This window comes from Lampetra fluviatilis, chromosome 32 (assembly GCF_964198595.1).
Source record: "Lampetra fluviatilis chromosome 32, kcLamFluv1.1, whole genome shotgun sequence".
Lineage (NCBI taxonomy): Eukaryota > Metazoa > Chordata > Hyperoartia > Petromyzontiformes > Petromyzontidae > Lampetra > Lampetra fluviatilis.
The window spans coordinates 5477895-5490451 of NC_136306.1; the positions used below are offsets into that span (position 1 = coordinate 5477895).

General features: G+C 50.7%; 1 protein-coding gene across 14 annotated transcripts in view; it reads right to left on the reverse strand.

Annotated features, from left to right (window-relative positions):
- The window catches only part of LOC144943679 (neuronal cell adhesion molecule-like), a 168836-nt gene that overhangs the window by 85846 nt on the left and 70433 nt on the right, over positions 1 to 12557 (reverse strand). For all 14 annotated transcript variants that reach the window (XM_078871386.1, XM_078871387.1, XM_078871390.1 and 11 more), the window contains one exon: positions 370 to 589. In XM_078871386.1, coding sequence (XP_078727512.1) covers positions 370 to 475 — 106 coding nt within the window. In that variant the 5' untranslated portion in view covers positions 476 to 589. The remainder of the gene's footprint in view (positions 1 to 369; positions 590 to 12557) is intronic.

Genomic DNA, 12557 nt, shown 5'->3' on the forward strand with positions numbered 1-12557 from the left:
GTCATTAAACAGAGTGGTACATTTGTTTAACTCAACATTGATTGTGTTAGCAGAGACTGGTACCCACCATAAGAACATAGGATTTCCACCCATCTATGTAGACTGCGATGAGCACCACCCCAAGGAGATGCTCTTTCCTACCGTTGACGCTGACTTTTTGCCGCAAATCAACACTGTCCATCACACCAATCATTCTGGCACCCGCCATGGTAATGTGAAATGTATTTCCACCAGCTCTGGGACACCAACGCACGGCATTCGTACGCGGTCGATCAAAATAGCCTTCAGTTGACGATCGGTCAGTATTTAGAGGGGGGCATCAACTTTAGGGGCGCGCGGGGGGGGGGGGTGGGGGTGTTTGCTACTCACGGTCAAGAGGCAGGGTCACGGCGAGGGGGTGGTGACGCTCGCACAGCAGAGCCGCCATCGCCACCGCCACTACTGCGACGAATCGGCCGGTGGGGAAGGCCTCCATCGTGGCCGGACGGTCGGACCGCGCCGGGTGCCGCGTTCACGGGGCGAGGACTGCGAGGACGACGACGAGGAGGAGGAGGTGGAGCGACGGTGCGCAGCAATCCAAGCGGTCAACCTGCAAGGGCAGTGGCGGCACACCGGCGCGCGAGGTTCAAGCGACAGCGGGCAACGCGAGCTGCGTGCCGGGTTTTTTTTTGCGCGCGCGCGGACAGATGCAGCAGGATGAGACCGGAGGGTGGGCGAGCCCGCAGAAACTTTAAACAAGATCGGGTTGCGCATGCAGGTGATGTTCTATCGGTGAAGGTGAGCCGCTGTGGCGAAACAAAGGATGCCGACACCGCTGTGTTCATTCGCGCAGAATTAACATTCGGATAGCCGGGTTCAGGCAATTAACATTTCTGAATTAAAAGCCGTGGTGGCAATGAACGATAAAAAAAGAGTCACGGTAACAAACTGACCGGCGTAATTGTAATTACAATTGATCGCAATTAGCGATCGTGCCTCAGGAAAGGAACCAGATATTGACCCACGAGCTCGCAGCTACAATAACCAAGGAGCAACCACAAATTCAACTGCGGGGGGAGTTTTGAGCGCACCACCGGGAAGACGACGCCGACGATGCCCGTCCACACCGTGTCAGCATGCAGCCGCAGGCGGTGCCCACTTTTTTAGGACAAAAGTCGCGAATGACACCAACCCTTCCGCAGAGGAGGGCCGGCGAGCCGAACAGACAGATGGACGGACAGTCAAACTGCACAGAGCTCTCGGCTTCCTGCACCTCTCGCTGCCTGGATACCACTGAGCACTGAACCTCTCCGTTTCACCCCCCCCCACCACCACCTTCCACCTCTCGTTTTTGTCGTATGCGTCATAGCTGTTGGAGCCATGCGTGTCGCATCCCTTGGGTGGGGATGGGTGGGCGAGCGAGCAGGAGGGAGGGAGGGGAGGGACAGAGAGAGAGGGAGGGAGGAGGGCAATGGTGACGGGAGGGATGGGGTGGTGGGTGGGATCAGTCGGGGGAGACGCTCCCGAGTTTTGGCTTCGTAGTGGCGGTCGACGCCGAGTGGCTTTGGGCTCGCAGCTCCCGTGAACAAAAAAACAAACAATGTAATGGCGAGTCGGTGGGAGGGAGGGGGGGTTCAGAGAGAACAGATAGTCGCGGCATGGGTGATGGTTGTGGGGCGGTGAGGATGCATCAGTGGCTACTGACGACTGCAGATAATTGAGCTTGCGCGCATATAATAATCACGAGCGTGAGACTCGACGCTTTTGAAATCGAATTTGTTGCACGCTGAAGCTGCACGGGACTTCAAACGCGGCTACGTTTGCCTTGTCAAAAACGAAAAAGACAAACGACTCGCTGCATTGATTAGCAGCCGTGCCCATTGTGACAATGCACCAAATTGCCACGGGCTGGCCGTGACTATGTACACTCCTAGCGGTAGGTAAGGGAGGAATGTGGTCAAGGGATGAGGGACAGTCACAAAGGTCGGGCGATAGTCACGGGGAGAGTACGAAGGGAAAGTGAACGGAGAGGTTGACAAGTTATGAAACGAGGGGGTATTACTGAGAAAGAGATGGCCACGCAGTGAGGGTGATTGTCACGGAGGTGGGATCAGTTACAAAAGAAGGTAGAGTCACGGAGGATGGGTGACGGTCACGGAGGGTGGGTGACAGTCACGGAGGGTGGGTGACAGGGTGGGTGACAGTCACGGAGGGTGGGTGACGGTCATGGAGGGTGGGTGACAGTTACGGAGGGTGGGTGACAGGGTGGGTGAGGGTCACGGAGGGTGGGTGAGGGTCACGGAGGGTGAGTGACTGTCATGGAGGGTGGGTGACAGGGTGGGTGACAGTCACAGAAGGTGGGTGAGGGTCACGGAGGGTGGGTGACAGTCACGGAGGGTGGGTGACAGGGTGGGTGAGGGTCACGGAGGGTGGGTGAGGGTCATGGAGGGTGGGTGACAGTCATGGAGGGTGGGTGACAGTCACAGAAGGTGGGTGAGGGTCACGGAGGGTGGGTGAGGGTCACGGAAGGTGAGTGAGGGTCACAGAAGGTGGGTGAGGGTCACAGAAGGTGGGTGAGGGTCACGGAGGGTGGGTGACAGTCACGGAGGGTGGGTGAGGGTCACGGAGGGTGGGTGAGGGTCACGGATGGTGGGTGAGGGTCACGGAAGGTGAGTGAGGGTCACGGAGGGTGGGTGACAGTCACGGAGGGTGGGTGAGGGTCACGGAAGGTGGGTGACAATCATGGATGGTGGGTGAGGGTCACGGAAGGTGGGTGAGGGTCACGGAGGGTGGGTGAGGGTCACGGAGGATGGGTGACGGTCACGGAGGGTGGGTGACAGTCACGGAGGGTGGGTGACAGTCACGGAGGGTGGGTGACAGTCACGGAGGGTGGGTGACAGTCACGGAGGGTGGGTGACAGTCACGGAGGGTGGGTGATGGTCACGAGGAGAGAGGTGCTCACGGCAGAGATGAGCAGATGGGGAACGGGGCAATGCGAGGCAGGGGATTAGGGGAGCGCGTGCCAAAACATCTCCGCACGTGCGATCATCGCTTTTTTATTTTTAGCCGAGCATTCTCTTGCGAAAAATAACACGGTGTTGGCGAGGGGGAGCATCGGGGGAGGGGGGGGTTATTTTTTATTGCAGGCGTGTATACGTGTCGCATGGGAGCGTGCGGGTGTCGTGAACGTTCGAAACAGGGGTGCGTATGACACACGGTGACGTTGACGTTTGCACACACGCGATAATTAGCACGGCGGTCGGGGACGATTAACACGCGGGCGATGCAGCGAAATGCCGCGACTCAGCGGCCATAGTTCGAGTCAAAATAAGTTGATTATTTCATTCGACAGTGCCGAACGGTAGTGCCTCACTCCTGGATGCAGGGGTGACGCGTTCCTATTACACAAACTAAGCCATTTATTTTGTATTTTACCAGGTGAAGCCCACTGAGGTATACAGCTCTTTTTTAGAAGCGACCTGACGCACAAATGATAGCCTGACGAAACCGACAGCAAACAGATACTCTAAACGCATGTTTATAAACGTGGAGGGAAGAACCGGAGGACCCGGAGAAAAAAACCACGCGACCACACGGAGAGCACGGAGACGCTAAAAAATACAGGCGTCAGGGTCGAGATCGAACCCACGGCCTCCTGCATACCAGGCGAGGTAGTTAACATCTCGCCACGTACCACAACATCCACGAATACAAACAGGGCATCGCTTCTCAAGAGAGTCCGATCCTTCACTCGTGCTAGCCATAGGCCTAATCGATATCAAACGATGTAATGATGTGCCGATAATGCCACTAACAATGCACTTTGTGGTATTTTTTGCATGCTTTTAAGTCGTTTGAAAAGGGGGTGACGGTAACTGTATTTCGCTTACTCGAGTGTTCTTCTCTAATTGCAAGCGGGGAGACCATTTTCGCCGATAAGAGATCACTGTGACGGCCGCCACAGCATTTGAAACCACCGTTTGGTTTGACAGCTCGCTGATGATGGAGGGTGTTTTCACATTCGTTGTGTATTGTCGGGGGCCGCACATCAATGGCCACACCAAAGGCCACCAGGGGCCGCCAGTGGCCCCGCGGGAGGGTGGACAAAAAAAATAATCATCACGACAATGGTGGTGGCAACATCGGTGGCAACATCGGTGGCTGTTGGTTCGAAACGGAACGACTTTGTGTGCGGTTGGGTGGCGGCAGCGAGGCACCACCGGTGGATTCACTGCTCGTTTAAGAGGGAGCCGCGTGCATCGCGAGACGGCCGTCTGTTTGTTTTGGCTTCAGCCATCGATGTAAAATCGATCCCTGGGTATATATCGTCCCGTCGGGTGAAGTATGACATTCATTGCCTAAGTAAACATACGCACACACACCCGCTGTTGATGTTATTGAGGTGTCTGTTTGGCTTTGAGATTTTAATTAAAATTTCCGTCTCTCCCCCCCACCTCCCCCCCCCGTTGTCTGTAAGTGGGGTAAAATAAACAGACGCATGCAGAATGGTAGCCCGCAGTCGCTACAGGAATCGGGGCGCCTTTTGACCTTTGGCGATAGCGGTGCGATGCTTTCAGAACCGCAAATTACCGCTAAACTCGGAGACACAGCAGCGGCATTTCCCTTTTAAATTAAACCATGGCTGCTGAGCATAGGCACATGAGGCCCGGCAATGCCGAGTGGCCGGCGGCGAACCAACACGAGTGTCTGAGTTTTAATTTTCAGGGTGCTTCAAAAAAGTGTTAACACTTCTGAGAATGTGCCTCCTCCCGGGCTCTGGAGACCACCTGGAGAATAAGATTCCAGGCACGCGTTGACAACGATGGCGAACAAGTGGAGACTCTTTGACTTTTTGAAGCTATGAACATCACACTTGTTATCACGTTACAGTGTATTATTAGTTTCCATTCTTTTTTTCCATTAAAAGGATAGTCCTATGTAAGTGTTAACATTTTTTTGAAGCACCCTGCATAGATTCTAGATTTGATGCAGCAGTCGTGCTGTGACGATTCCACCTGAAGACGGCGGCTTGTGTTGCCTCCGAAACGTCGTGATTTTTATTTTATTTTAATTTTACTTTTATTAATTTTACGTTTAATTTTTTACCTACGTGACTTTACCGAAAAAAAATCTAAGAATATGCACCCTGCATAGAGTTAAGAGAGCTTGGGGTACAGCAGGTGATGGGATGAAATGCCACACTTGAGCAGTGCGAGGGAAGAAGCGGAAAGCGAAGTTGGTTGTGACCTGCAGTGTTGTCGGTGTATGAACACAAGAGGGTGGGTGACATGAAACGAGCCAGTTTGATCGGTCGAGTCCCCGACATGAATGGAAGAATCAATGAGTGAATGTGGCCATTGACTGATGACCTCGGGGACCCGAGGCACTGTTGTCTCTCACTTAAAACATCCCAATTCGAGACCCCCTCTGCCTCTCACCAACACCTTGATAACGAGACCACATTTCTCCACTCTACTCCCAATGTCTCTACCGGCTCTCAACATGGGCGGACGAATCGAAGAGAGAGAGAAGTCCACCGGGAACAGTAACCATGGTGATAGCGATTGAAGAGTGCTCTGGAAGCGACTGGCTTTCGATCGTCTTATCAAAGCATCCCTTGGTCGTGTTGATACCAGTTTGAGGCTTTATTAATAGAATAAAAATGTGACCAAGAGATAGCCGTACGCCGTTCGATTCTTGTATCTATCTGTGAGTAGCTTTAGACGCGTATGACTTTCATTCCCACACGAACACTCGTTAATATAAGGCCAAAGATTTCAATGCAGCACCCTCTTGCAAAATAGTCTCGGGACTCCTGTAGGAAACACTGGACATAATTTCGTTACGGCATGAAGGCTATTGATAGTTACTTATTGAATTAGAAAACTTAACATTTCAATAATAATGATAGAAAAGATAATAGCATTGCAGCGAAGTCACTGCTAATATGCGGGTGGTTGCCGCCACGTATTCGAGCTGTAATCCCGCACTAAATAGCCGAGGGTCGGTGGATCGCACGCAAACGTTGCGAAACTCCCTTCCCGTCGGCACTGAGGAGGTGCCGATCCCTGGCTCGCCATGAGAAGGCGATTACGGCAAAGTGCGGACTAATATCACTTCTCTATGGGATAGAGGGTTGCCACGGCGCGCGAGTGGGCTTTGTCTGGGTGCTCCTGTTTCCTCCCACATGAACAGACGATGATTACTTGGCTGAAAACATCTTAATATAGAGGGTTGCAGAGCTTGGGCAATTGTTGGTAGTGCCAGCTCACTGCCTGGCTGCTGCCTCGCAGCTTTGTCTGTGGTTCTTCAGCGATTGTGAGATACAATTTGCATGAAGAGCGTGAGATATAGTGTATTGTTATATGTCACGGCAGCGACATTATTAGCACACAACACCTGCGATTAACACCGATTTTATTCTCACTACCGAAGGTTCAAAATCTTGTCAAGACATCCTGAAATGCACGAGGTCCTATTTGCGAAACCACGAGATTAATTACAAAGCAACCTTTGTGGTATGTTGCATCCGAAACACCACGACATATAATCACCCGCCTGGGTTATCGCAGGGCGCGCGATTCGAACCCCATTTCAGCTGCCCCCAGTGGGAGACGACCGCGGCATATCCCCCAGGGATGTTCTAAAAAACACAACGGACGGCGCAAGACGAAAGTGGCGTGGGCGAGAGAGACCCACGTGGCTTGCAGGCACAGCAGAGCGGTGGGGGTCAGGGGGGAGGAAGGGGGAGGGTGGGGGGGTTAACTGAAGGCTCTATCTGCGGTCAAGATCTTAATGGTGGGGCCCTTTCCATAAGTGGTCCCAGCACATCGCTGGACATGCACTTCATACAATTTAGCGATGGAGTGGCATTAATGGCTTTTTAGTAAAAATTACTTACTGAGAGGCAGGGGCAAATGACTTGTTCTCTTTCTGAATGCCCCTGGCCATGTGCGTGCGTGGCGTTGTTTAATGCGTTTTTAATAAAACCTTGCGCGTTCCGTGGTTCGCTTTTGTTTTGCGTGTACGGGAAGGAGCTTCTGAGGCTGCACGTGGAACGTTAGAGATAAAGATTGACTGAAAGGCGAGCCGCTTAAACTTCTTCGAACAGTACATCACCATCGCGAATGTAGCAGCCTCAACTGGTAGCGGTCACGTGACCCAATTAGATACAGCCCTCTTGTCAATCCACTGCTGGATGATGAAGGCCTCCACCGAAGCCATCACCCGTCCACCCTCGTGGTCACGCAACAATCTGTACTGGCCGATGTGCACAAGAGCGCGATCTCACTACTATTGTGTGGGTCTATGAATCAATGGATCGCGACACTATAAAGATATCCACACATCCCAAGTGTGTTTGACCATATCTCACCACGCTGGTCATTCATGGTTGGTGAAGTTGGGGGGAGGGCCCAACATCCACTGCAACATCCCCATCTCTGTGACTGCCATAGCTTGGTCTCCCCTCTTTCTTGTGCCCCAGCACTCGGCCCCATGCAACAGCACCGGGCTCACCACCGTCTTGTACACCAAATCGGGACCCTCTTATCGCACACCACACCAGTCATCTCTGGCCATTTCAGCCACCCAGCCCTTGTTCTTGTTCTCATCTCTCTTTCTAGTCATCCATCGTGCACACATCGTTGCACCCAGGTACTTAAACTCGTTCGTCTGCCTCTCGCTATTAAACATAAATATATAGAAGCAGATATATATATATAAAACATGAATAGTAATAACAAGGTCCATCATAACATCTAAACACAGGTGACGGTTGACAGTCAAGAAATATGACAAGTGGCAGCCAAGGAATTGAATGGATCCGGGAGAGAGTACGTCCACTCAGGAGATGTAGCTATGAAAATCAGCGCGTTTGTGCAGTAGCCGGGTGTTGCATTGTGTGTGGCTGTGAGAGATAGTGGTGGCTTGGGGAGGTCTTCATCCAGCAGTGGATTGAGCTTGGCTGATGACAGTAATATATAATTTAGGCAAAATAATGATTATCCCCCTTCCCCCCCGATATTCAAGGTTATTTATTTTCACGGTAGTTCAAAATTGAACACCGACAGATTTGTGTTTACTAATTATTTGCTCTTCATCAAATGTCTTCTTTATTATTGTAACCACCAATTTAAATATTAAACATTTTTCTGGTATCCGTACGCCTCGTGAGAATCTACGTTAAAACAAGCCAATTACTTATAATTGCTGCTGCCAATTTTTATGCCACGGGCGGGATATTAATCAAAATTTAATTGAGGTATTATGGGACGAGAAGCACGCTCGATTGCGCTTTGAGATATTCCGGAGTTGCCCATGTGTGGCTATGTAACTACAGGACACAATTATATGGTACAATCATATCCGGAATGACGCCTCTCCCCCTTTTATGCCGTTTCGCAAAAATACATCGTCACTTTATTAACACCGCTACCTGATTTGCATCGCTAACAACATCCGTCCTTTCTCGTATCCGTCGCCTCTCAGCCGTCGCCTCCACCTACCCCGTAAATCGCTTTAATTTAAGTCGTTTTGATATTTGTCGTCGCACCTTTCAGGAACGCATCCCCGACGTAAACCGGCGTTGTTGCTGGATTGGGGTTCAGGGGGAACGGTGGTGCAGCGGTTAGAGACATCATCATGAAAAGTACCCGGGCCCACCCCTGCAGTTCAAGCGTAAGCATCGATGTTCAATCAATGGATCGACAACATTGTTACGAGCTTTGTGTACAAGTGGGCGCACTGGGCAGTGACTAAGCAGGAGGAAGACTTGTGTTATATTTTTAAACTATTCATTTTATTTACCAAGGTATACAAGTCAGAGACTGCAGCACGACTCAAAAACCAGGGATTCAATTTCAGTCGGGTCGGTGACCCAGGATATATTTCCGCCCCCTGGCACACCACATCCAGTATAACTCTCGCTCTGTCTCTAGCTGGCTACTGCTGGTCACGTGCCACCCACTCCAGTCTACAATTGCTCACCGGGAAAAATATTCGTTGAGCAATTATGCCCCGTGTACGACGAATGTAATGCGATTTTATTTCGGACCATGACTCAATCTGTTATCCGTCTGTAATGATGGAAGCAAGCTAGCAGTTGCTATTATCTCTCTCCGTCTCTCTGTACCTCCTTAATGCCCTCACCGCTCATCCAATTCCCTTTGCCACCGCATCCCACCTGGCACTTTCATTGCTCTAATCATTGCAATATCTGCTTCTGTTAACTAATCCGCATTGCGTGTTAGCCTCGGATGACGCCCGTGGAGCGGTGATTAAATGGGTTTGGCTTTTGATGTTACATTATAAAAATTCGAATTTGAATCGCTGCCAAGTCATAGAAATGTTGTTTAACAATTGACGGCGAAAATGTATTAGTGCCGTGTGCGCGGGGAATATGCAATGTTAGCAATAATAATAAAAAAACTAACGAGGAAATGAGCGTGGCCCAGGAACGCCTCACTGAAACTCAAGATATTTTTTTTGCTTTTGCAGGAAGATGCTTACTCTTCTGTTGGAATGTTTTTTTCCCGATTCCATGACTAAGGATGGTTTGGCTTCGTGTGGCAGGAAACCATAGAACCCGGAGAATAACAATTATACATGAGGAACTAAAATTTAAATGCTGCACACAGATAGATTTAACAATCCATTCCTGGATTTCGCCATACCTTGCAACCCAAGCCTCCAAAACTCTATATTTCCAGAAGTCTCCCGTGAGGTATGATGAGATTGGGTGCATTCAGAGCGATTTGGCGGCAGTCATTCGAGTGACTTTTTTGAAGGGCTGTGATGTCATTGCCGCTGAGGTAATAACGACATTGTCAATCAATGCCACTTACCACTTTCAAGATCCTTCATAGTATTGGCCCTGCTTATATCTCCCCTCTCATCTCACTCTGCTCCTCTCCACGCACTCTCTCAACTCCCAAGGCTTTCTGTCGACGCACCCAGTTGACCTTTGCTCGGTGGGAGGTCACTCATTCTTCTCTGCCGCCCCCCACAATCTATGAACTCTGACCTACCCCGTGCCCCTGTTAGGGTCCAGGCTCAAGGCTTTTATATATTTTTACCTCTGCCGATGTTCAACGACCTCTCTGTATAAAACAAATACGGCCACTATTCTGTCCAAAATTGTACAACTGACCTTATCTATTAACACAACAAAGACCCCCCATACAGCCTATGTAGGATGTGGCGGCAAATGTGGTTAGCGAGCACCAATGAAGGCTGGCATGATGCACGACAGGGTGGTGTGGGTAGCACCACGCCCGGCCAACTTTGTCTCTCCAGTGCCGATGCTTACACCCTGCACCAGGTACGCATTTGAGCCTGAGTCGACCTAGGGGAGGCTCAGGACCAGTTCAGATAATCACCACTGATGTTATTTGTAGTCAGGAATCAAATGTAGGTCACTGGATTCACAGTGCAGTGCGATAAGCACTACGCCATTGCTTCCCATTTACCGATAAATAAAGACAAGGGCCGGTTTAGATATTCGCCACTGATGTTGGCCATGAACGCAAATCGAACTAGCTTGCTGGGTTTGTAGTTGCGGTGCGCTATCCACTACACTACCGCTCCCCTATTAAAACGCACACACACAGGTGCACACGCGCACGCACACATGGGCGATGATATCAATCCCCATCTCCTTGATGCATGCCGAGTTGTGGAAATGAAAGTGCCGTGCCAAACACCTCCAGGCCATGTGACACCGCCGACAACTGCGCGAAGCCCAATTACTCGGGGTGCATCAGGTTAAACGTCGCTCGCACGGAACATCTGGTGCCGTGTACCGCAACAAAAACTCCGATCGTCGCTTCTCGTCGTCACCGGGGCCGCGGCAGCGAGCCAACATCAGTCGTCGCAACGCGTCGACGAAATTCGTGCCGTTTGATGCGTTGTTTTATTTTCCCTCCATTAAAAATGTATAAATGTACCGTGCCAGAACAGGGTGTTTCGACATCTGAATGGTTAATCGTCGATCACGATACGCCTCGAGGCGAGAGTATGCATAATACCTCTCTCATTCATCGTGACCGCTGTGATGGACTGCTGCTGTTTATAGATATTTGGCTGCTACGAAATTGTGGCTGGAGCGTTGCGTTTGTGTTGAGCGCGCTGCGTTGTTGAAACCCGGCGAGCCCGAGTTCCATTCCTGGCTTAGGGCGAGCGATAACCGAACTGGTCCCGGGGCTCCCACCTTCGCAGGCCAGCGCTGAACTAACGTGAAGCAAACCCCCAACACCTCCCACGTGACCACCAGCCACAACGGTGCGCGGAGGCCTTCATCCAGCAGTGGGTTGACAAAGGGCTGTGAATTCCACTCGTACGATTACGAGTACGAAGTTGTTTCAAAGAAGTTGTCAACACAAGCGCGAGGGGGATCTCTTTGACTCGTGTGTCTCGCGATGCGTCAACGAGAGGGTTAATAAAAGGGAGGGCACTTGACAATGAATTAGGCCTGGATCTCATTTGAGCGGACGAGGCATTGTGTGTGTGCCGGTGCATAAGCGCATCATTAAAGGGACACATATTAGAGGCTCCTTGTTGATATGCCTGGGAAATATTACTTTCATCCGTCTGTCCGAGAACACCTGGAAAGCTTTCGTAAAAACTCTCCAAAACCAATAATCGCGAAACTCACCGCATAGCTCACCGGATGCTCACGTCCAAATCGGTGTATCGATTTTGGGAGAAGATTGGCAAAGATGAACCAATTCTGACAGGGTGCGTTTTTATTTGATTTAAATATAACGTTATGCTACGGACCAGCGTGGTGATTAGCGTGTTCATTGCAAGTTGGCACGGGAGCGCGGGGGTGTCGAGATTAACGCGCGTGCCTGTCTGCTCGTTTTCTGCGCGCGCATTTATCTGCTTGGACAAATCACTCTGACAAGATGATCAAGGCCCCTGTTCCCTGTTCCTTGTTTCTTGACTGGCATTGCCAGCTCTTGCTAATGGGACGTAGTACTGTCTCGCAACTCTCCTTATGATCCCAGTGAACATCCCCACTCATGCCATCATCTGAATACATATTTCATTTGACCGTCTTTGTTCAAACTATGTTACGCGCCTTGAGAATAGGCGCTCTACAAATTTCAAGTAGGATAAAGGAAAAATATTTGATAGTCTCGGAGCGAGCGGAGAAGACGCCTCGTGCTGCGAGCGATGGCCCGGCGCTCCATTAACATATTAATTGACGGCGTTGGGCAATTTGGCAGAGAAGGGCCACGCTTTTTTTGGTTTTTAAACTGAACCGTTTACACCTTGAGGGCCGCCCTTAACGGGGGATGTGTAACGAGGACCGCAACGATCCATCGTTCAAAATCAATGCCTAAGCTCCCCCGCACCCCGACACGTGTATAATAAGATCGTGCGCGCGCGTGTGTGTGCAAAGAATCGATTGTTTATGATATGTATACACTGTAAGACTATGTTTGGGGGTTTGGAGTAACGGTGGAGTGGTTAGCGCAACTGTATTATTGAACGCAGAGGTTGAAGTTCAATTCCCCCGGGCCACGGCTTTCAAGTTGATGGCGAGCGATATCCGAACCGGTCCTGGGTTTCCT